Raw genomic sequence first — 25,844 nt, 5'->3', positions numbered from 1 at the left:
GGTAGCCATTTGATTACCTGTTCAGGAGTCTTATGGCTTGGGGGTAAAAGCTGTTGAGAAGCCTTTTGATCCTAGACTTGGCAGTGCCGTACCGCTTGCCTTACGGTAGTAGAGAGAACAGTCTATGACTAGGGTGGCTGGGGTCTTTGACAATTTTTAGGGCCTTCCTCTGACACTGTCTGGTATAGAGATCCTGGATGGCAGGAAGCTTGGCCTCAGTGATGTTCTGGGTCGTACCCTCTTTACGACTGTCTTGGTGTGCTTGGACAACTCTAGTTTGTTGGTGAAGTGGACACCAAGGAACTTGAAGCTTTCAACCTGCTCCACTACAGCCCCGTCGATGAGAATGGGGGCGTGCTCGGTCCTCCTTTTCCTGTAGTCCACAATCATCTCCTTAGTCTTGGTTACGTTGAGGGATAGGTTATTATTCTGGCACCACCCAGCCAGGTCTCTAACCTCCTTCCTATAGGCTGTCTCGTCGTTGTCGGTGATCAGGCCTACCACTGTTGTGTCGTCTGCAAACTTAATGATGGTGTTGGAGTCGTACCTGGCCACGCAGTCGTGGGTGAACAGGGAGTACAGGAGGGGACTGAGCACGCACCCCTGAGGGACTCCAGTGTTGAGGATCAGCGTGGCAGATGTGTTGCTACCTACCCTCACCACCTGGGGGCGGCCCGTGAGGAAGTCCAGGATCCAGTTGCAGAGGGAGGTGTTTAGTCCCAGGATCCTTAGATTAGTGATGAGCTTTGAGAGTACTATGGTGTTGAATCCTGAGCTGTAGTCAATGAATAGCATTCTCACGTAGGTATTCCTTTTGTCCAGGTGGGAAAGGGCAGTGTGGAGTGCAATAGAGATTGCATCATCTGTGGATCTGTTTGGGCGGTATGCAAATTGCAGTGGGTCTAGGTTTATGGGATAATGGTGTTGATGTGAGCCATTACCAGCCTTTCAAAGCACTTCGTGGCTATGGACTTGAGTGCTACGGATCTGTAGTAATTTAGGCAGGTTGCCTTAGTGTTCTTGGGCACGGGGACTATGGTGGTCTGCTTGAAACATGTTGGTATTACAGACTCAATCAGGGACATGTTGAAAATGACACCTGCCAGTTGGTCAGCACATGCCCGGAGTACACATCCTGGTAATCCGTCTGGTCCCACAGCCTTGTGAATGTTGACCTGTTTAAGGGTCTTACTCACGTCGGCTATGGAGAGCGTGATCACACAGTTGTCCGGAACAGCTGATGCTCTCATGCATGCCTCAGTATTGCTTGCCTCAAAGCGAGAATAGAAGTGATTTCGCTCGTCTGGTAGGCTCATGTCACTGGGCAGCTAGCGGCTGTGCTTCCCTTTGTAGTCTGTAATAGTTTGCAAGCCCTGCCACATAAGACGAGTGTCAGAGCCGGTGTAGTACGATTCAATCTTAGCCCGATGTTGGTGCTTTGCCTGTTTGATGGCTCGTTGGAGGGCATAGCAGGATACATTATAATTTCCAACTCAAATATACACCATACCCACTGGACTGAATACGGTCTCAAATCCAAAGATTGCCGTTTGTATTGTCTTCTACTCTGCACCCCCAAATTCAACCCTTGCATAGACTATTGAGAGTAAAGTGGAACGAAAACAACTTTAATGAGTTATGTAAGGGAAATGGGTCATACCAGCTACAGCATGGGGGTCGGAGTAAAACTCCTCTAACTGGGAGGTGGAACAGTCCAGCGCTGCCTTCAGCTTCTTTAGTTTGGAGGCCCCAGCAGCGATTCGGAACAGACCCTGAGAAGAGAGAGATACAGTTTTAAAGTCTTAAAGTTTACAAATGTTTTTTTCTTCATAGAAAATTAGAACTGGTTCAACAAACTAACCACGGTTAGATACAAATATAAATGAGGAAAAATGCCAACTTGCATTGAATTGAGAAGCTCTTTGAGGGGGAAATGGATGTCTACTTTCTGTTCTAAAATTAGAGAAGGCCGTCTGGTTTGGGTATGACTGAGACAAGGAAGGAGGGAGAAAATAGATACCATCAAATCACATCTAGAGATGCGAGTCTTTGAGGTTGAGCGAAAGATATTTGCAACAACAGTTCTGACTGTATAAAAAGAAACGAAACAGTTGAAAACTTCCCTCCAAGGCACGAGGCTGGTTAACCAACCAAAGAACCAGACCACAGATGTCATCAGTACCAGACCGTAGGCTCTTACTCAGCATGTGTGTGAAATGGCAATTGCCTAGTCTTCTGTCTGTAACAAGTTGGTCTTGATCATAAAGGAGTGGGTAGTTTGCTACACATTAGATATGGATAGGGTGACTTACCCTCAATAACTAGTAGTGAAATGAGACCTAGTGAGAAGCACTATAAAAACACTAGCCCTGGGTTACCCAACTGGCGGCCCGCGGTCCAAATGATTTCAATTGAACCCCCAACTTTTTTGTTGGACCTGAAAGACTGTAGAAACACCAGCAAATCAGCTCCAAGTGTTTTTCATTTTGGAAATCTGTTCCAAAGTATTCCCACACATAATGTAGAGTTATACTACCATTGATCCTATACAAATGTAAGCAAGGTTTGAAATTATTATGTTTTAGTCCAATATTACAGTGCCTTGCGAAAGTATTCGGCCCCCTTGAACTTTGCGACCTTTTGCCACATTTCAGGCTTCAAACATAAAGATATAAAACTGTATTTTTTTGTGAAGAATCAACAACAAGTGGGACACAATCATGAAGTGGAACGACATTTATTGGATATTTCAAACTTTTTTAACAAATCACAAACTGAAAAATTGGGCGTGCAAAATTATTCAGCCCCCTTAAGTTAATACTTTGTAGCGCCACCTTTTGCTGCGATTACAGCTGTAAGTTGCTTGGGGTATGTCTCTATCAGTTTTGCACATCGAGAGACCGACATTTTTTCCCATTCCTCCTTGCAAAACAGCTCGAGCTCAGTGAGGTTGGATGGAGAGCATTTGTGAACAGCAGTTTTCAGTTCTTTCTACAGATTCTCGATTGGATTCAGGTCTGGACTTTGACTTGGCCATTCTAACACCATGTTTATTTTTGAACCATTCCATTGTAGATTTTGCTTTATGTTTTGGATCATTGTCTTGTTGGAAGACAAATCTTCGTCCCAGTCTCAGGTCTTTTGCAGACTCCATCAGGTTTTCTTCCAGAATGGTCCTGTATTTGGCTCCATACATCTTCCCATCAATTTTAACCATCTTCCCTGTCCCTGCTAAAGAAAAGCAGGCCCAAACCATGATGCTGCCACCACCATGTTTGACAGTGGGGATGGTGTGTTCAGGGTGATGAGCTGTGTTGCTTTTACGCCAAACATAACGTTTTGCATTGTTGCCAAAAAGTTCAATTTTGGTTTCATCTGACCAGAGCACCTTCTTCCACATGTTTGGTGTGTCTCCCAGGTGGCTTGTGGCTGTCACACCCTGGTCGAAGTATTTTGTGTTTATCTTTATTTATTTGGTCAGGCCAGGGTGTGGCATGGGTTTTTGTAGGTGGTGTGTATGTATGGGGATTGTAGCTAGTGGGGTGTTCTAGCTAAGTCTATGGCTGTCTGAAGTGGTTCTCAATCAGAGGCAGGTGTTTATCGTTGTCTCTGATTGGGAACCATATTTAGGCAGCCATATTCTTTGAGTTGGTCGTGGGTGATTGTCCTTAGTGTCCTGATGTCATTGTTCTGTGTTAGGTTACACAAGTATAGGCTGTTTCGGTTTTCGTTAAGTTTATTGTTTTGATAGTGTTTGTGTTTAGTGTGTTACTTCATTAAACATGGATTGCAATAGACACGCCGCATTTTGGTCCGACTCTCCTTCTCATCAAGAAAACCGTTACAGAATCACCCACCACAAAGGGACCAAGCAGCGTGTCAACAGGCAGGAGCAGCGCGAGGAGATGCGCAATAAGGATTTCTGGACATGGGAGGAAATCCTCGACGGGAGAGGACCCTGGGCTAAACCAGGGGAGTGTAGCCGCCCAAAGGTGCAGCGAGAGAAGAAACAACAGGCGCAGCCCAAAGAGGAGTACAGTATGGAGTATACGACTTGGGAGGAGATCGACAGGTGGGTGGCCGACCCAGGGAGAGTACCGGAGCCCGCCTGGGATTCGATGGAGCAGTGCGCGGAAGGATATAGGAGAATGGAGTTTGCGAAGCAAGCAAGGCGGCGCGGACGGAGGCCCCATAGTCACCCCCAAAAATTTCTTGGGGGGGGGGCTCAGGGAGAGTGTGGCAGAGTCAGGAGCCAGACCTGAGCCAACTCTTCCTGTTTATCGTGAGGAGCCAAGGAGGAGACCAGAACCAGAGCCGGTGTTGGAGGTGAGTGAAACAGAGACTGTGAAGGAGTTAATGGGGAAATTGGAGGAGAGAGAAATGAGGGAGTTGCTGTGTTGGTGCATTTTGCATAGAATTCGCCTGACGGAACGTGTCAGGGATTTGATGGCACCTGGGTTAGCGCTCCATACTCGTCCTGAGGTCCGTTTTAGTCGGCTGGTGAAGTTGGTTCCAGTCTCACACATCAGGCCTCCTGTGCCCATCCCTAGCCTTGCACGTCCTGTGCCAGCACCACGCATCAGGCCTACAGTGCGCCTCGCCTCTCCAGCGCTGTCGGAGCCCTCCTCTCCAGCGCTGTCAGAGTCTCCCGCCTGTTTAGCGCTGTTAGAGCCTTCCTTCTCTACAGCGCTGTCGGAGTCTCCCGCCTGTTCAGCGCAGCCAGAGCCTCTCTTCTCTCCTGCGCTGCCGGAGTCTCCCGCCTGTTCAGCGCAGCCAGAGCCTCTCTCCTCTCATGCGCTATCGGAGTCTTCCGCCTGTTCAGCGCAGCCAGAGCCTCTCTCCTCTCCTGCGCTGCCGGAGTCTCCCGCCTGTTCAGCGCAGCCAGAGCCTCTCTCCTCTCATGCGCTATCGGAGTCTTCCGCCTGTTCAGCGCAGCCAGAGCCTTTCTCCTCTCATGCGCTATCGGAGTCTTCCGCCTGTTCAGCGCAGCCAGAGCCTCTCTCCTCTCCTGCGCTGCCGGAGTCTCCCGCCTGTTCAGCGCAGCCAGAGCCTTTCTGCTCTCCTGCGCTGCCGGAATCTCCCGCCTGTTCAGCGCAGCCGGAGCCTCTCTCCTCTCCTGCGCTGCCGGAGTCTCCCGCCTGTTCAGCGCAGCCAGAACTGCCAGTCTGCATGGAGCAGCCTGAGCTGCCAGTCTGCAAGGAGCTGCCAGCCTGCAAGGAGCTGTCAGTCTGCATGGAGCAGCCTGAGCTGTCAGTCTGCATGGAGCAGCCTGAGCTGTCAGTCTACATGAAGCAGCCAGAGCTGCCAGTCTGCAAGGAGCTGCCAGTCTGCAAGGAGCTGCCAGTCTGCAAGGAGCTGCCAGTCTGCAAGGAGCTGCCAGCCTGCAAGGAGCTGTCAGTCTGCATGGAGCAGCCTGAGCTGTCAGTCTGCATGGAGCAGCCAGAGCTGTCAGTCTACATGAAGCAGCCAGAGCTGCCAGTCTGCAAGGAGCTGCCAGTCTGCAAGGAGCTGCCAGTCTGCAAGGAGCTGCCAGTCTGCAAGGAGCTGCCAGTCTGCAAGGAGCTGCCAGTCTGCAAGGAGCTGCCAGTCTGCAAGGAGCTGCCAGCCTGCAAGGAGCTGTCAGTCTGCATGGAGCTGCCAGTCTGCAAGGAGCCGCCAGAGCTGCCTGTCTGCAGGATGCCGCTAAAGCTGCCAGTCTGCAAGGAGCCGCCAGAGCTGCCAGTCTGCAAGGAGCCGCCAGAGCTGCCAGTCTGCAAGGAGCAGCCAGGGCCGCCAGTCAGTATGGAGCAGCCAGGGCCGCCAGTCAGCATGGAGCAGCCAGGGCCGCCAGTCAGCATGGAGCAGCCAGTCAGCATGGAGCTGCCAGTCTGCAAGGAGCTGCCAGTCTGCAAGGAGCTGCCAGTCTGCATAGAGCTGCCAGTCTGCAAGGAGCTGCCAGTCTGCAAGGAGCCGCCAGAGCTGCCTGTCTGCAGGATGCCGCCAAAGCTGCCAGTCTGCAAGGAGCCGCCAGAGCTGCCAGTCTGCAAGGAGCCGCCAGAGCTGCCAGTCTGCAAGGAGCCGCCAGGGCCGCCAGTCAGCATGGAGCAGCCAGGGCCGCCAGTCAGCATGGAGCAGCCAGGGCCGCCAGTCAGCATGGAGCAGCCAGGGCCGCCAGTCAGCATGGAGCAGCCAGAGCTGCCAGTCAGCATAGAGCAGCCAGAGCTGCCAGTCATCATGGAGCAGCCAGTCAGCATGGAGCAGCCAGAGCTGCCAGTCAACCAGACTCTCCCAGATCTGCCGGTCGACCAGACTCTTCCAGATCTGCCGGTCGACCAGACTCTCCCAGATCTGCCGGTCGACCAGACTCTCCCAGATCTGCCGGTCGACCAGACTCTCCCAGATCTGCCGGTCGACCAGACTCTCCCAGATCTGCCGGTCGACCAGACTCTCCCAGATCTGCCGGTCGACCAGACTCTCCCAGATCTGCCGGTCGACCAGACTCTCCCAGATCTGCCGGTCGACCAGACTCTCCCAGATCTGCCGGTCGACCAGACTCTCCCAGATCTGCCGGTCGACCAGACTCTCCCAGATCTGCCGGTCGACCAGACTCTCCCAGATCTGCCGGTCGACCAGACTCTCCCAGATCTGCCGGTCGACCAGACTCTCCCAGATCTGCCGGTCGACCAGACTCTCCCAGATCTGCCGGTCGACCAGACTCTTCCAGATCTGCCGGTCGACCAGACTCTCCCAGATCTGCCGGTCGACCAGACTCTTCCAGATCTGCCGGTCGACCAGACTCTTCCAGATCTGCCGGTCGACCAGACTCTTCCAGATCTGCCGGTCGACCAGACTCTTCCAGATCTGCCGGTCGACCAGACTCTTCCAGATCTGCCGGTCGACCAGACTCTTCCAGATCTGCCGGTCGACCAGACTCTTCCAGATCTGCCGGTCGACCAGACTCTTCCAGATCTGCCAGTCGACCAGACTCTTCCAGATCTGCCAGTCGACCAGACTCTTCCAGATCTGCCAGTCGACCAGACTCTTCCAGATCTGCCAGTCGACCAGGATCTGGTAGATTCATCAACCTGCCTGAGCTTCCCCTCAGTCCCGAGCTGCCTCAGTCCCGAGCTGCCCCTCAGTCCCGAGCTGCTCCTCAGTCCAGTGGGGTTCTGGGTGAGGACTACTAGGCCATGGTCGGCGGCGAGGGTGGACTATCCAGGGACGCGAGGAAAGGGGACTAAGACATTGATTGAGTGGGGTCCACATCCCGCGCCGGAGCCGCCACCATGGACAGACGCCCACCCGGACCCTCCCTATTGTTTTGAGGTGCGTTCGGGAGTCCGCACCTTAGGGGGGGGGGTTCTGTCACACCCTGGTCGAAGTATTTTGTGTTTATCTTTATTTATTTGGTCAGGCCAGGGTGTGGCATGGGTTTTTGTAGGTGGTGTGTATGTATGGGGATTGTAGCTAGTGGGGTGTTCTAGCTAAGTCTATGGCTGTCTGAAGTGGTTCTCAATCAGAGGCAGGTGTTTATCGTTGTCTCTGATTGGGAACCATATTTAGGCAGCCATATTCTTTGAGTTGGTCGTGGGTGATTGTCCTTAGTGTCCTGATGTCATTGTTAGGTTACACAAGTATAGGCTGTTTCGGTTTTCGTTAAGTTTATTGTTTTGATAGTGTTTGTGTTTAGTGTGTTACTTCATTAAACATGGATTGCAATAGACACGCCGCATTTTGGTCCGACTCTCCTTCTCATCAAGAAAACCGTTACAGTGGCAAACTTTAAACAACACTTTTTATGGATATCTTTAAGAAATGGCTTTCTTCTTGCCACTCTTCCATAAAGGCCAGATTTGTGCAATATACGACTGATTGTTGTCCTATGGACAGAGTCTCCCACCTCAGCTGTAGATCTCTGCAGTTCATCCAGAGTGATCATGGGCCTCTTGGCTGCATCTCTGATCAGTCTTCTCCTTGTATGAGCTGAAAGTTTAGAGGGACGGCCAGGTCTTGGTAGATTTGCAGTGGTCTGATACTCCTTCCATTTCAATATTATCGCTTGCACAGTGCTCCTTGGGATGTTTAAAGCTTGGGAAATCTTTTTGTATCCAAATCCGGCTTTAAACTTCTTCACAACAGTATCTCGGACCTGCCTGGTGTGTTCCTTGTTCTTCATGATGCTCTCTGCGCTTTTAACGGACCTCTGAGACTATCACAGTGCAGGTGCATTTATACAGAGACTTGATTACACACAGGTGGATTGTATTTATCATCATTAGTCATTTAGGTCAACATTGGATCATTCAGAGATCCTCACTGAACTTCTGGAGAGAGTTTGCTGCACTGAAAGTAAAGGGGCTGAATAATTTTGCACGCCCAATTTTTCAGTTTTTGATTTGTTAAAAAAGTTTGAAATATCCAATAAATGTCGTTCCACTTCATGATTGTGTCCCACTTGTTGTTGATTCTTCACAAAAAAATACAGTTTTATATCTTTATGTTTGAAGCCTGAAATGTGGCAAAAGGCAGCAAAGTTCAAGGGGGCCGAATACTTTCGCAAGGCACTGTATATCTGTTTGGGCTTCTTGCAGTCAATTTGCAGTCTACAAATGATTTGTAATTCTATTCTGGTCTTTTCCTCATCATCGTCATGGTGATGGTTACCTCCTCCTTCATGCCAGTCTCCAGCAGCATCATGACACAGGCCTCTAAGGGCAGGGCGATCTCACGGTTACTCCTCTTCAGGTGCTCTTCCAGAGCCGTGCCGTACGCAGGCTTCTCCATCCATGAGTCTGTACAGAGGGCACAACATGGCCGCCAGCGTAGGTCAGTTTCATTATCATGAACCGTATGTGAGGAAACAAAGATTCTGTTCTGACTGCTAGGTTATTCCTGTCATTTTGGAGCACGACTAACAGATTAACCGATTGCTCACTAATAACCAACTGCATTTTAGCACATGTCATTAATTGATCTGTTCCAGAGTGAGACCAGGGCCTCTATTCAAAAAGCGCTCAGAGTAGGACTGCTGATCTAGGATCAGTTTAGCCTTTCAGTTCATAATGAATCAGCTTTATACAGACAGGGGGATACCGGCCCAGATGTGATGTGTTTTTAAGACAATAGAGCCATTTTCACTCAAATCTAATTTAACCTGATTCAATCTAATTCCTATTTCATTAAGTCAGAGAAAAACTGCTCATTAGCACCTCTTTGTTTTACTGCTAAGGAAATGAAGAGCCAAGACTTAACAAACCAACACCAGTAAAGTCACTTGAGATTTTCTCTTTTTATAACAAACCTTTATCAGACTCGGTATCCTACTTAACATGACATGAACAGTTGGCTGTGCTTTGTGAATAGTGGCTTTGAAATGAAAGAGACTACTGGTTAGAGGTAACACATATCTGACCAAGGTGATGCAGTCAGAACATTCATTGCATGAAGTGAGAAAGCATTTTGAATCAACATTCAGCTGAATTTATTCTTGCAGGGGAAAAACATTAATGTTTTGTATTTTATCAAGAAAATTGTTAACAAGTTTTGATTCATTAAGGTTTCCTTTACCGTTCTGTGCCTGTATGGTCGGCAGGACTCCTTCCAGAGCAGCCAGAGACCTCCTGTGGTAGTCAGCCTGGGCCTCTACCAACTGATACACATTCACATGACATCACACATTCACATGACATCACACACATTCACATGGCATCACACACATTCACATGGCATCACACAAATTCACATGACATCACACACATTCACATGGCATCACACACATTCACATGGCATCACACACATTCACATGGCATCACACATTCACATGACATCACACACGTTCACATGGCATCACAGACGTTCACATGGCATCACACACATTCACATGGCATCACACATTCACATGACATCGCACACATTCACATGACATCGCACACATTCACATGACATCGCACACATTCACATGGCATCACACACATTCACATGACATCACACACATTCACATGGCATCACACACATTCACATGGCATCACACACATTCACATGGCATCACACACATTCACATGACATCACACACATTCACATGGCATCACACACATTCACATGGCATCACACACATTCACATGGCATCGCACACATTCACATGACATCACACACATTCACATGGCATCACACACATTCACATGGCATCACACACATTCACATGGCATCACACACATTCACATGGCATCGCACACATTCACATGGCATCACACACATTCACATGGCATCACACACATTCACATGGCATCACACACATTCACATGACATCACACACATTCACATGGCATCACACACATTCACATGGCATCACACACATTCACGTGGCATCACACACATTCACATGGCATCACACACATTCACATGACATCACACACATTCACATGACATCACACATTCACATGGCATCACACACATTCACATGGCATCACACACATTCACATGGCATCACACACATTCACATGGCATCACACACATTCACATGGCATCACACACATTTATATTGTATGGCATTCAATTTATTCCAAATGCCACACCTTAAATTCCCTGGGGGTCAAGAAAGTTTTCAATCCAATACTACCCTACTGTAAATGAACATTTCAAATGATGAGCTAATGTGGGTCAAATGTGATCTGAAGGAAATGATGATGTTATGATATAGTCAGGATGAAGGATACTCACAATAACATAGTATCGGGCGTAGTCGCCCTCCTTGGAGGAGAAGTTATACATGTCAGCAGACAGCTGGTCCTGAGGAAGGAAGACGTGAACATCAGCATCTTGTCCCTCCAAATGTGCTGTAGACCCACTTCTGATTGGGTCTACACCACAGAGATTGGTTGTTCATCCTAGACACAGAAGTTTCTGTTTGGGAAAGGGGGCCTAGACGGAGGTTATAGATATATGTACTTGTGACGTTGTATCTTGTCTTGAAGCTGCAACACCCATTGTGGTTAATAAATCTAGCCTTTCTTTGATATCCCTCTGGATCATTGAACCTGAACATTGATCCTGACAATGTGAATAGCATGTATAGGTAACTGACAGCACAGTCACGGCCCTTTAATAACATAGCCCTAATAACATGTATGTCAGGTTCTGTTCATACCTGTCACAATAACCTTCTGTTCATACCCCTGTCACAATAAACTTCTGGTCATACCCCTGTCACAATAAACTTCTGTTCATACCCCTGTCACAATAACCTTCTGTTCATACCCCTGTCACAATAAACTTCTGGTCATACCCCTGTCACAATAAACTTCTGTTCATACCCCTGTCACAATAACCTTCTGTTCATACCCCTGTCACAATAAACTTCTGTTCATACCCCTGTCACAATAACCTTCTGTTCATACCCCTGTCACAATAACCTTCTGTTCATACCTGTCACAATAACCTTATTTTCAAACCCCTGTCACAATAACCCCCTGTTCATACCCCTGTCACAATAACCTTCTGTTCATACCCCTGTCACAATAACCTTCTGTTCATACCCCTGTCACAATAACCCCCTGTTCATACCCCTGTCACAATAACCTTCTGGTCATACCCCTGTCACAATAACTTTCTGTTCATACCCCTGTCACAATAACCTTCTGTTCATACCCCTGTCACAATAACCTTCTGTTCATACCCCTGTCACAATAACCTTCTGTTCATACCCGTCACAATAACCTTCTGTTCATACCCCTGTCACAATAACCCCCTGTTCATACCCCGTCACAATAACCCCCCGTTCATACCCCTGTCGCAATAACCCCCTGTTCATACCCCTGTCGCAATAACCCCCCGTCCATACCCCGTCACAATAACCCCCCGTTCATACCCCGTCACAATAACTCCCGTTCATACCCCTGTCACAATAACCCCCCGTTCATACCCCTATCACAATAACCCCCTGTTCATACCCGTCACAATAACCCCCTGTTCATACCCCTGTCACAATAACCCTCTGTTCATACCCCTGTCACAATAACCCCCTGTTCATACCCCCGTCACAATAACCCCCTGTTCATACCCCTGTCACAATAACCCTCTGTTCAGCCAGGTCATCAGATATGATCCTGTCATGATTAAGAAGCCTTAACTGGAATATGCCGCCATCTTTTCAACTTTACCTCCAGTCATTAGAGCAGGAAGGTATTCCCAATTTCCCAAGGTCATCTAGGAATACTGGGAATATCAGGAGTGTGTGCTCTCATGCTGCCCTGTATTGTCCCTAGACTTTCCTTTATACAGAGTTTTTCATGGTGCTGGAAACCTGCAACATTCCCTGGAAACCTACTTCTACCACTTTGTCCACCCATTACATCCTCTGCTGTATGTGTACCACTTTACCCTCCCATTACATCCTCTGCTGTATGTGTACCACTTTACCCTCCCATTACATCCTCTGCTGTATGTGTACCACTTTGTCCTCCCATTACATCCTCTGCTGTATGTGTACCACTTTGTCCACCCATTACATCCTCTGTTGTATGTGTACCACTTTGTCCACCCATTACATCCTCTGCTGTATGTGTACCACTTTGTCCTCCCATTACATCCTCTGCTGTATGTGTACCACTTTGTCCTCCCATTACATCCTCTGTTGTATGTATACCACTTTGTCCTCCCATTACATCCTCTGCTGTATGTGTACCACTTTGTCCTCCCATTACATCCTCTGCTGTATGTGTACCACTTTGTCCACCCATTACATCCTCTGCTGTATGTGTACCACTTTGCCCTCCCATTACATCCTCTGCTGTATGTGTACCACTTTGTCCACCCATTACATCCTCTGCTGTATGTGTACCACTTTGCCCTCCCATTACATCCTCTGCTGTATGTGTACCACTTTGTCCACCCATTACATCCTCTGCTGTATGTGTACCACTTTGTCCTCCCATTACATCCTCTGTTGTATGTGTACCACTTTGTCCACCCATTACATCCTCTGCTGTATGTGTACCACTTTGTCCACCCATTACATCCTCTGCTGTATGTGTACCACTTTGTCCACCCATTACATCCTCTGTTGTATGTATACCACTTTGCCCTCCCATTACATCCTCTGCTGTATATGTACCACTTTGTCCACCCATTACATCCTCTGCTGTATGTGTACCACTTTGCCCTCCCATTACATCCTCTGCTGTATGTGTACCACTTTGTCCACCCATTACATCCTCTGCTGTATGTGTACCACTTTGCCCTCCCATTACATCCTCTGCTGTATGTGTACCACTTTGCCCTCCCATTACATCCTCTGCTGTATGTGTACCACTTTGTCCACCCATTACATCCTCTGCTGTATGTGTACCACTTTGTCCACCCATTACATCCTCTGCTGTATGTGTACCACTTTGTCCACCCATTACATCCTCTGCTGTATGTGTACCACTTTGTCCACCCATTACATCCTCTGCTGTATGTGTACCACTTTGTCCACCCATTACATCCTCTGCTGTATGTGTACCACTTTGTCCACCCATTACATCCTCTGCTGTATGTGTACCACTTTGTCCACCCATTACATCCTCTGCTGTATGTGTACCACTTTGTCCACATTTTACATCCTCTGCTGTATGTGTACCACTTTGTCCACCCATTACATCCTCTGCTGTATGTGTACCACTTTGTCCACCCATTACATCCTCTGCTGTATGTGTACCACTTTGTCCACCCATTACATCCTCTGCTGTATGTGTACCACTTTGTCCACCCATTACATCCTCTGCTGTATGTGTACCACTTTGTCCTCCCATTACATCCTCTGCTGTATGTGTACCACTTTGTCCACCCATTACATCCTCTGCTGTATGTGTACCACTTTGTCCACCCATTACATCCTCTGCTGTATGTGTACCACTTTACCTACCCATTACATCCTCTGCTGTATGTGTACCACTTTGTCCACCCATTACATCCTCTGCTGTATGTGTACCACTTTGTCCACCCTGTACATCCTCTGCTGTATGTGTACCACTTTGCCCTCCCACTACATCCTCTGCTGTATGTGTACCACTTTGTCCACCCATTACATCCTCTGCTGTATGTGTACCACTTTGTCCACCCATTACATCCTCTGCTGTATGTGTACCACTTTGTCCACCCATTACATCCTCTGCTGTATGTGTACCACTTTGTCCTCCCATTACATCCTCTGCTGTATGTGTACCACTTTGTCCTCCCATTACATCCTCTGCTGTATGTGTACCACTTTGTCCTCCCATTACATCCTCTGCTGTATGTGTACCACTTTGTCCACCCATTACATCCTCTGCTGTATGTGTACCACTTTGTCCACCCATTACATCCTCTGCTGTATGTGTACCACTTTGTCCACCCATTACATCCTCTGCTGTATGTGTACCACTTTGTCCACCCATTACATCCTCTGCTGTATGTGTACCACTTTGTCCACCCATTACATCCTCTGCTGTATGTGTACCACTTTGTCCACCCATTACATCATCTGCTGTATGTGTACCACTTTGTCCACCCATTACATCCTCTGCTGTATGTGTACCACTTTGTCCACCCATTACATCCTCTGCTGTATGTGTACCACTTTGTCCACCCATTACATCCTCTGCTGTATGTGTACCACTTTGTCCACCCATTACATCCTCTGCTGTATGTGTACCACTTTGTCCACCCATTACATCCTCTGCTGTATGTGTACCACTTTGTCCACCCATTACATCCTCTGCTGTATGTGTACCACTTTGTCCACCCATTACACCCTCTGCTGTATGTGTACCACTTTGTCCACCCATTACACCCTCTGCTGTATGTGTACCACTTTGTCCACCCATTACATCCTCTGCTGTATGTGTACCACTTTGTCCACCCATTACATCCTCTGCTGTATGTGTACCACTTTGTCCACCCATTACATCCTCTGCTGTATGTGTACCACTTTGTCCACCCATTACATCCTCTGCTGTATGTGTACCACTTTGTCCTCCCATTACATCCTCTGCTGTATGTGTACCACTTTGCCCTCCCATTACATCTTCTGTTGTATGTGTACCACTTTGTCCTCCCATTACATCCTCTGTTGTATGTGTACCACTTTGTCCTCCCATTACATCCTCTGCTGTATGTGTACCACTTTGTCCTCCCATTACATCCTCTGCTGTATGTGTACCACTTTGTCCTCCCATTACATCCTCTGTTGTATGTGTACCACTTTGTCCACCCATTACATCCTCTGCTGTATGTGTACCACTTTGTCCACCCATTACATCCTCTGCTGTATGTGTACCACTTTGTCCACCCATTACATCCTCTGCTGTATGTGCACATTTGGTGCCAATAGATCTCCCTTAAATGATAAATGATATCAGTTCAATACACTATGAAAGTAAAAACATGTTGACATGATTTCAGTGGAGACACTTGATATGGTGAATCAATCTGTAAAAAACAGCTGTTCTGTTTTTATCCCAAATCAATCTATAAAACAACAGTGTTTCTCCAGTCTTGTTACTACAGTATGTTGCTAGCGAGTGACCAGTTCCTTTTCATTGAAAAATTCTAACTAGACTTATGAATACTACCTACAGTACCTTACACATCTCCACTTTGTTCAGGGCCTCGTCCATCTCGTCTTTGAGAGTCTCAACCTTGGCGGCCGTGGCCTGGTAGTTGGTGGAAAAGTGAATAGACTTGCTTGCCTGCAACCACCTGGAACAAAAAGAAAATATAATGGAGATGTGGAACTTTGTCTCATCTATGTGTGAACATAGATCTTTACTTGAGAAATGCACATACAACTTTTGCAAAATAAAAACATGTATTTGGCATAGCTTTATTTTGGGGGTTCTAGTCCAGTAGCTGGCTCTGTGGTTCTAGTCCAGTAGCTGGCTTTGGGGTTCTAGTCCAGTAGCTGGCTCTGGGGTTCTAGTCCAGGAGCTGGCTCTGGGGTTCTAGTCCAGGAGCTGGCTCTGGGGTTCTAGTCCAGGAGCTGGCTCTGGGGTTCTAGTCCAGGAGCTGGCTCTGGGGTTCTAGTCCAGTAGCTGGCTCTGGGGTTCTAGTCCAGTAGCTGGCTCTGGGGTTCTAGTCCAGTGACTGGCTCTGGGGTTCTAGTCCAGTGACTGGCTCTGGGGTTCTAGTCCAGTAGCTGGCTCTGGGGTTCTAGTCCAGTAGCTGGCTCTGGGGTTCTAATCCAGTAGCTGGCTAGGGGGTTCTAGTCCAGTAGCTGGCTCTGGGGTTTTAGTCCAGGAGCTGGCTCTGGGGTTCTAGTACAGTACCTAGCTCTGGGGTTCTAATACAGTACCTGGCTCAGGGGTTCTAATACAGTACCTGGCTCTGGGGTTCTAATACAGTACCTGGCTCAGGGGTTCTAGTCCAGTACCTGGCTCTGGGTTTCTAGTCTAGTAACTGGCTCTGGCGTTCTAGTCCAGTAACTGGCTCTGGGGTTATAGTCCACTAACTGGCTCCGAGGTTCTAGTCCAGTATCTGGCTCTGGGGGTTCTAATACAGTACCTGGCTCTGGGGTTCTAGTCCAGTAACTGGCTCTGGGGTTCTAGTACAGTACCTGGCTCTGGCTGAGTCATAGTCTAGGACTAGCTTAGCCAGCTGTTTCCTCTGTCTCAGGATGTTGGGAATGTCCACCTGGGTAGGTAAAGGAGAGATCATAAATGGTGTCATTATCATTAGTATGACCATTGGCATGCTCAGTGTTATCAATGCCAGGGTAAGATATGGAGAGTGTTGGTGGTCACCTCTGCTAGCTGGTTGAGAGGTTCCAGGATGTCTCTCTCTAGCTGGACCTCGTGTTGCATCAGCTCAGACGCTAGTCTGCTCTCTGCCTCCCCACACACATCCATCATCTTACTGCCACACACACACACACACACACACACACGTAAAGACATATATACACAGATAAACAGAGAGAAAGAGGAGAGAGAGAGACTGTTATCAACGTGAAGCTCTGAGTAATAGGTATTGTATGAATACCACAAACACATTTGGGGCCTTTTAAACAACCATATCCATCCCTGTATAACTAACTCTCACTAGTTTAGTCCTGGGATCTCATCATGTTCTGTGCTTATGGACTAACTTCCCTAACTGAATCTTTCTGAATCTGCATGTTGAACATGTAGAAACCATGTTCAAACCATAGATATCATTGTCTGGTTTTCCAAACACAGATGTAGCCTGTTCTTGGAATAAGAAGCATTGAGAATCTCCATTGTACCTGGGAAACCGGCCCCATACATGTCTGCTGTCATTGCTCCACACTCACCCAATCAGTGACTCCTCCCCCAGTTGGCTTCCTCCATCCTGCATGGCCTGGGACAGCGCTGTCAGAGGGAGCTTTTTCTGTGGCAGGAAATACAAGGCATCATGGGATTTGTAGTTATATTGCTCAACACAAGACATGTTACTGTATCATCTTTCATCTCGGACACCCAGAACTAAAATGTTGTATTATGCGTCAGATGCTCTAAGTTCTGGGGGGAGACGTGTTAGAAAATATACTAATGAGACTAGCGAAGTGTCCACCCCTCGAAACACAAACTCTCAGCCAGTTCTAGGCAAGTCTATTCGGAATTATAAAGGTCCATGTATCGAACACGAGATAAGGAGACAATTCTGCAGTGAAAGTGATGACAGTAATGCCAGTCATATCAGTAATGTTGCATCACTGGGGCGGGTCTGGCTAACAGAGGATTGGAAAGATAGTGGAGGGTTTGGAGAGGCCTACTCCACATGTATGTCCACTGAGTCTATCCTCTATTTACTGAGACATGCTGTGTAGTGATTGCAGAGGAGAGAGAACATTGAGATGACGGCGAACTTGGGGAACTTCTCTAGCGCTCAAACCCTAACATGAAATAACTAAAAATGACAGTAATTGCACATCTTTCATTGACATTAGTATGTGGTTAATGTGGATGTCTGAGTTCGAGGTAAGAGCTGTTCACAACACTTCTCCCTGAGAAGGAGAGATACAAGAGGAGAGGTAAAGAAGGAAAGATAGAAGAGGAGAGGGTGAGAAGGAGAGGTAGAGAAGGAAAGATAGAAGAGGGGAGGGTGAGAAGGAGAGGTAGAGAAGGAAAGATAGAAGAGGAGAGGCTGAGAAGGAGAGGTAGAGAAGGAGAGATAGAAGAGGAGAGGGTGAGAAGAGGAGAGGGGGAGAAGGAGAGGTAGAGAAGGAGAGAGAAGGGGAGAGGGTGAGAAGGAGAGGTAGAGAAGGAGAGATAGAAGAGGAGAGGGGGAGAAGGAGAGAGAAGAGAAGGAGAGGAAGAGAAGGAGAGATAGAAGAGGAGAGGGTGAGAAGGAGAGGTAGAGAAGGAGAGATAGAAGAGGAGAGGGTGAGAAGGAGAGGTAGAGAAGGAAGAGGAGAGGGTGAGAAGGAGAGAGAAGAGGAGAGGGTGAGAAGGAGAGGTAGAGGAGAGATAGAAGAGGTAGAGAAGGAGAGAAAGAAGAGGAGAGGGTGAGAAGGAGAGGTAGAGAAGGAAAGATAGAAGAGGAGAGGGTGAGAAGGAGAGGTAGAGAAGGAGAGATATAAGAGGGGAGGGTGAGAAGGAGAGGTAGAGAAGGAGAGATAGAAGAGGAGAGGGTGAGAAGGAGAGATATAAAAGGACAGATAGAAGAGGAGAGGGTGAGAAGGAGAGATAGAAGAGGAGAGGTGTGATAATATTGGATGAGAAGGAGGTAGAGAAGGAGAGATAGAAGAGGAGAGGTGTGATAATATTGGATGAGAAGGAGGTAGAGAAGGACAGATAGAAGAGGAGAGGGGGATAATATTGGATGAGAAGGAGGTAGAGAAGGACAGATAGAAGAGGAGAGGTGTGATAATATTGGATGAGAAGGAGGTAGAGAAGGACAGATAGAAGTGGATAGGTGTGATAATATTGGGTGAGAAGGAGGTAGAGAAGGAGAGATAGAAGAGGAGAGGTGTGATAATATTGGATGAGAAGGAGGTAGAGAAGGAGAGATAGAAGAGGAGAGGTGTGATAATATTGGATGAGAAGGAGGTAGAGAAGGACAGATAGAAGAGGAGAGGTGTGATAATATTGGATGAGAAGGAGGTAGCGAAGGAGATTGTCCTTACGTGTCTCTTTTCTGCCTCCGTTCCGATGTGACCCTGTAGACAGGTGACCAGTCTCTTGTGTGCGTTGTGGGACACCAGACGGACCAGCTCCATGCGCCTCTCGATCTGCAATCACACATTCACGCTCATGATCATCAGAAGAAACTAGGTCAGAAGAAACACAAATGATCACAAGCACACACACTGTCACAAAACACACAATAGCAATATAGTCTTTCTCTATATCAGTGCTCTCCAACCCTGTTCCTGTAGGGGTACCCTCCTGTAGGTTTTAATTCCAACCTGTTCCTGGAGAGCTACCCTCCTGTAGGTTTTATCCAACCCTGTTCGAGGAGAGCTACCCTCCTGTAGGTTTTAACTCCAACCCTGTTCCTGTAGAGGTACCCTCCTGTAGATTTTAACTCCAACCCTGTTCCTAGAGAGCTACCCTCCTGTAGGTTTTATCCAACCCAGTTCGAGGAGAGGTACCCTCCTGTAGGTTTTAACCCCAACACTGTACCTGGAGAGCTACCCTCCTGTAGGTTTTATCCAACCCAGTTCGAGGAGAGGTACCCTCCTGTAGGTTTTAACCCCAACACTGTACCTGGAGAGCTACCCTCCTGTAGGTTTTAACCCCAACACTGTTCCTAGAGAGCTACCCTCCCGTAGGTTTTAACTCCAACCCTGTTCCTGGAGAGCTACCCTCCTGTAGGTTTTAACTCCAACACTGTTCCTGGAGAGGTACCCTGCTGACAACCCTGATCTATACCGTTGTTGTACCAATGTTTTGCATTTCTGTTTCATTCAAATAGATACACTGTATGTCCATTGCATAATGGTTATAGACCTAGTTCTGTGAAGGATTGAGTGGAAGAAGCTGTTTTGACTGGCTGGTTCCTCCTGGTTGCCGCCTAGTAACGGTTATTCACATCCCTACATAATGTGTCTTAACAGTCAGCTGACAGACAGATGGGGGGCTGTTGAGGAAGAACCAGCAGGATTGATACAGATAGTGCTCTCTGCAGGGAGCAGAACTAGGCTACATTAGATTATATTAATATTAATGCAAGACAGGTTAGAGGGATATGCGTATGAAGAACAGATGAATCTATGGGAATTTGAGAAGGGATATATTGCTCTCTATGGGTGTTATGATCAGTGAACAGTTAATACAAGGACTCTATCAATGCAAAGCAGAAGAATGATGTATTACATTTACAGCAAACTATCACACCCACTATCACCTTCCATAACCCACTATCACCTTCCATAACCCACTATCACCTTCCATAACCCACTATCACCTTCCATAACCCACTATCACCTTCCATAGCACACTATCTCCTTCCATAGCACACTATCACCTTCCATAGCCCACTATCACCTTCCATAGCACACTATCACCTTCCATAGCCCACTATCTCCTTCCATAGCCCACTATCACCTTCCATAGCCCACTATCACCTTCCATAACCCACTATCACCTTCCATAGCCCACTATCTCCTTCCATAACCCACTATCACCTTCCATAGCCCACTATCTCCTTCCATAACCCACTATCACTTTCCATAGCCCACTATCTCCTTCCATAACCCACTATCACCTTCCATAGCCCACTATCTCCTTCCATAACCCACTATCACCTTCCATAACCCACTATCACCTTCCATAGCACACTATCACCTTCCATAACCCACTATCACCTTCCATTGCCCACTATCTCCTTCCATAGCACACTATCACCTTCCATAGCACACTATCACCTTCCATAGCCCACTATCACCTTCCATAGCACACTATCACCTTCCATAACCCACTATCACCTTCCATAGCCCACTATCTCCTTCCATAGCACACTATCACCTTCCATAGCACACTATCTCCTTCCATAACCCACTATCACCTTCCATAGCACACTATCACCTTCCATAGCCCACTATCACCTTCCATAACCCACTATCACCTTCCATAGCCCACTATCCCCTTCCATAGCCCACTATCACCTTCCATAGCCCACTATCACCTTCCATAGCCCACTATCACCTTCCATAGCCCACTATCACCTTCCATAGCACACTATCACCTTCCATAGCCCACTATCACCTTCCATAGCCCACTATCACCTTCCATAACCCACTATCACCTTCCATAGCCCACTATCCCCTTCCATAGCCCACTATCACCTTCCATAGCACACTATCTCCTTCCATAGCCCACTATCACCTTCCATAGCCCACTATCACCTTCCATAACCCACTATCACCTTCCATAGCCCACTATCCCCTTCCATAGCCCACTATCACCTTCCATAGCACACTATCACCTTCCATAGCCCACTATCACCTTCCATAGCCCACTATCACCTTCCATAACCCACTATCACCTTCCATAGCCCACTATCCCCTTCCATAGCCCACTATCACCTTCCATAGCCCACTATCACCTTCCATAGCCCACTATCACCTTCCATAGCCCACTATCACCTTCCATAGCACACTATCACCTTCCATAGCACACTATCACCTTCCATAGCACACTATCCCCTTCCATAGCCCACTAATAGCCCACTATCTCCTTCCATAGCCCACTATCACCTTCCATAACCCACTATCACCTTCCATAACCCACTATCACCTTCCATAACCCACTATCACCTTCCATAGCCCACTATCACCTTCCATAGCACACTATCACCTTCCATAGCACACTATCCCCTTCCGTAGCACACTATCCCCTTCCGTAGCCCACTATCTCCTTCCATAGCCCACTATCCCCTTCCATAGCCCACTATCTCCTTCCATAGCCCACTATCCCCTTCAACAGCACAATATCACCTTCCATAGCCCACTATCCCCTTCAACAGCACAATATCACACCCACAAACTTTAAAAAGGGGAAGTGATCCAATGATGGTGTTGTTGATGGGAAGAATGGAGATATGGATATAGGGTCCACACCCTCACTCCACTGTGCTCTATTTCAGTCTACTTCTGGTATGGGGCTGTGATCAAATAGTCATATCAAACTGTTCCAGTCCACAACCTCGAAAAGGAAACACAATGAGGGGATCTTAGTACAGACTAAAGATGTGCCTGTGTGCTCCATCCCCTATAGCAGGGCTATTTAACTCTCCCTCTACGAGGTCCGGGGCCTGATGCTTTTCACTTGTAGCTGATAATTCATTCCACACACCTGGTGTCCCAGGTCTAAATCACTACATGGTTAGAGGGGAACAATGAAAAGGTGCTGTGGAACTGGCTTCCAGGTCCAGAGTTGACTTTGAATGCCCTAAATTATGTTGTTTTAGTATGAGCCTGTAAATAAATCATCATATTCAACAAACTATTAGAGTCTACAAACTAAACTACTGTATAAAAAGGAAGTGAAGCAGGGGGTTTTAACTTGAACATGTGTTTATGAGGTCCACACACAGTGGCCTTCTTAGTGTACTTCCTGTATGGGACTATGAGCAAAAGTATTACAGTCAGCAAACGATCTTATTCCAAGCAAATGAAATCCCAACGCCATGTGTGTAACTAAAGGAGGGGGTTCTGGAGGATAGTGATTTGCCTATACAGTCCACAGTAGTCTGATAAAATTTCAGTATGAGTGTGTTGTTCTCTGTTGCTAAGTGTCTTCTTCCTCTTCTGTTTCACTGTAACCACCAAGCTGGTTCTGCAGCCACGGTATTGGCTGGGAGAGCTCTCTCACACACTCTCTCTCTCGCTCTCTCTCTCTTGATCTCACGATCACGCTCTCTGGCTCTCTCGCTTGCGCACTCTCTCTCTCTCTCTCTCTGGTGCACTCTCTCTCTCTCTGGCACTCTCCACCACACACTCTCAATCCCATGCATTTCCCTCCAGCTGCTTCTCCATGCCAGCTGGGGTGAAGCGCTCTCTCTCTGGATCCAATTGATTCAGTGTAACAGTGATCCTGGGCAGTGATTCATGTCTGCTAGTAATAACTGTAATGTGTATCCAGACCCTCATCACTGGGTGCCAGGGTGCCGGAGTAGGGTTGCGTCCCAAATGGCACCCCCATACCAGTAGTGTACTACTCTGTCCAGGGCCCATAGGGTTCTGGTCAAAATTAGTACACTATACAGAGAATAAGGTGCCATTTGGGACACAGCCTTGAGTTTTGACAGAAGGTGGTGGTCAAAAGAGAAGGAGTTCAATAACAGCAATGGAGAAGTGACTTCTGAAAACAAGCCCTGGTCTCATTCAGCACTACTGATGGGAAGAAACAGACAGACAGATAAACAGAACAATATATAGTATTACACCCTGCCCGGGAGACTGGCCTGGAGACTGGCCTGGAGACTGGCCTGAAAGCTGGCGAGAGATGAAATAAGGAGTACATACACACAGACCCCACCCTCACCTTCCTCCCTCCATTATGTGTAATGATGTTTAAAGGTTTACAGGCCTATTATTGAGGATGTCTTTTTCCAGCAGACAGCCCAGATCAGTAGCCAGTAAAAACAGTCAGTGGAATGAGCAGCCAGTTGACCCCTGACCCTGGCTCAAAGGAAATATGGAACATCCAGTGCAGTGAGTCAGAGCAGTGCTGACGTGGGGTTTAGGCTTTGTCCTCTGAGACAGCTTCTCTCTCTCTCTCCCTTTCTCTTGGTGTCTCTCTCTCCCCTTCCCCCACCCATCTCTCTCAAACAAAATAAAATGTTATTGGTCACATACACATATTTAACAGATGTTATGTTATTGTGGGTGTAATGAAATGCTTGTGTTCCTAGCTCCAACAGTGCAGTAGTATCTAACAATTCACATCAATCTAAAAGTTAAACAATGGCATTAAGAAATATATAAATATTAGGACGAGCAATGTCAGAGTGGCATTGACTAAAATCCAGTAGAATAGAATACAGTATATACATATGAAATGAGTAAATCAGTATGTAAACATTATTCAAGTCACTAGTGTTCCATTATTACACACACACTGTATATAGATTTGTTTCTATTGTGTTATTGACTGTACGTTTGTTTACTCCATGTGTAACTCTGTGTTGTTTGTGTCGCACTGCTGTGCTTTATCTTGGTCGCGTCGCAGTTGTAAATGAGAACTTGTTCTCAACTGGCCTATCTGGTTAAATAAAGGTGAAATCAAAAAGTGAAGTGACCAGTGATTCCATGTCTAGGGCAGCAGCCTCTAAGCTGCAGGGTTGAATAACCGGGTGGTAGCCAGCTAGTGATGCCTATTTAACAGTCTGATGGCCTTGAGATGGAATCTGTTTTTCAGTCTCTCGGTCCCTGCTTTGATGCACCTGTACTGACCTCGCCTCTCCCAACATCTTTTTCCCAGGTGTCAGTCCACTCCAACAGACACGGGCCGGTCTGACAACGCCAGCTCCTCTCCTGTTACTGATTCAAACATGTCCAAACAACATGACCACTTAGCCATTTAAATACACAGAGGCCCTGCATAACTAAAGTGCCACATTTCAACAGGCTAAACTAACATTCAGTGCATGTTGAGGAAAGTTGGTAATGTATCATGTTATTGAACGTGATCTGCACACTAATATCTACCCCTTGGAGATAAATAAAGTGGATTAAACAAAATTGAGCTGTGCCTTGTTAGACCATAATAGAACAAGGAAACTGTGACTGTATCTATAGACTAAACCCTATGGTGTAGGGAGGGCTATCCTTTCTGGAGTTGGGTAATAAAACACATTGCAAGCAGACACACCTGTAACTTGCCAGATGGATAAGGCTAACATTATGAATGAATCATCTGTGGTAAACTAGAGGTTTACAAGATGTCTGCATGCCATTTGCTACAATACCTAGTCTCTCTTGACCCATTGAGCTACAGTACCTGGTCTCTCTTGACATATTGAGCTACAGTACCTGGTCTCTCTTGACACATTGAGCTACAGTACCTGGTCTCTCTTGACATATTGAGCTACAGTACCTGGTCTCTCTTGACACATTGAGCTACAGTACCTGGTCTCTCTTGACATATTGAGCTACAGTACCTGGTCTCTCTTGACATATTGAGCTACAGTACCTAGTCTCTCTTGACATATTGAGTTAAAGTACCTGGTCTCTCTTGACATATTGAGATACAGTACCTGGTCTCTCTTGACATATTGAGCTACAGTACCTGGTCTCTCTTGACATATTGAGCTACAGTACCTGGTCTCTCTTGACATATTGAGCTACAGTACCTGGTCTCTCTTGATATATTGAGCTACAGTACCTGGTCTCTCTTGATATATTGAGTTACAGTATCTGGTCTCTCTTGACATATTGAGCTATCCACCCGCAAACAGCAACCTGTGGGTTATATCTGTATATTATAGTGTATCTGTTGACATTAATTGAATGTGTCTGCCATCTGTCTCTGTCTGTTTGTTTACGGTGTCATTGTTTATGTGTATGCCTGTGTTTGTATATGCAGGCATATGTGTATAGACATGCCTGTATACACTGAGTGTACAAAACATTAAGAACACCTGCTCTTCCCATGACACAGACTGACCAGGTGAAATAGAGTAAAAGCTATGATACCTTATTGATGTCACTTGTTAAATTCACTTCAATCAGTGTAGATGAAGAGGAGAAGACGGGTTAAAGAAGGATTTTTAAGCCTTGAGACAATTCGACATGGATTGTGTATGTGTGTCATTCAGAGGGTGAATGGGCAAGACAAAAATCCCCAAAAGTTCTCACAAGGATAGTAAAACGAGGAAAATTCTACCTTGTGGGGACATTTCCCACAACCCCATGAGGACAAAGGTTATTTAAGCTTAGGGGTTAG

At 47.1% G+C, this 25,844-nt stretch overlaps 1 protein-coding gene across 6 annotated transcripts in view; it reads right to left on the bottom strand.

Moving 5' to 3' along the window:
• LOC110486820 (rho GTPase-activating protein 17) overlaps window positions 1-25,844 on the bottom strand; it is a 56,056-nt gene that overhangs the window by 10,760 nt on the left and 19,452 nt on the right. For all 6 annotated transcript variants that reach the window (XM_090197139.1, XM_090197138.1, XM_090197142.1 and 3 more), the window contains exons 3-11: window positions 19,079-19,183; window positions 17,264-17,340; window positions 16,734-16,845; window positions 16,547-16,623; window positions 15,576-15,693; window positions 10,696-10,764; window positions 9,547-9,628; window positions 8,644-8,771; window positions 1,661-1,772 (exon numbers count right to left, since the gene is read on the bottom strand). In XM_090197139.1, coding sequence (XP_090053265.1) covers window positions 1,661-1,772; window positions 8,644-8,771; window positions 9,547-9,628; window positions 10,696-10,764; window positions 15,576-15,693; window positions 16,547-16,623; window positions 16,734-16,845; window positions 17,264-17,340; window positions 19,079-19,183 — 880 coding nt within the window. The remainder of the gene's footprint in view (window positions 1-1,660; window positions 1,773-8,643; window positions 8,772-9,546; window positions 9,629-10,695; window positions 10,765-15,575; window positions 15,694-16,546; window positions 16,624-16,733; window positions 16,846-17,263; window positions 17,341-19,078; window positions 19,184-25,844) is intronic.

This window comes from Oncorhynchus mykiss, chromosome 13 (assembly GCF_057628025.1).
Source record: "Oncorhynchus mykiss isolate SJ-2025 chromosome 13, ASM5762802v1, whole genome shotgun sequence".
Lineage (NCBI taxonomy): Eukaryota > Metazoa > Chordata > Actinopteri > Salmoniformes > Salmonidae > Oncorhynchus > Oncorhynchus mykiss.
This window is presented reverse-complemented; position numbering and strand designations above follow the sequence as displayed.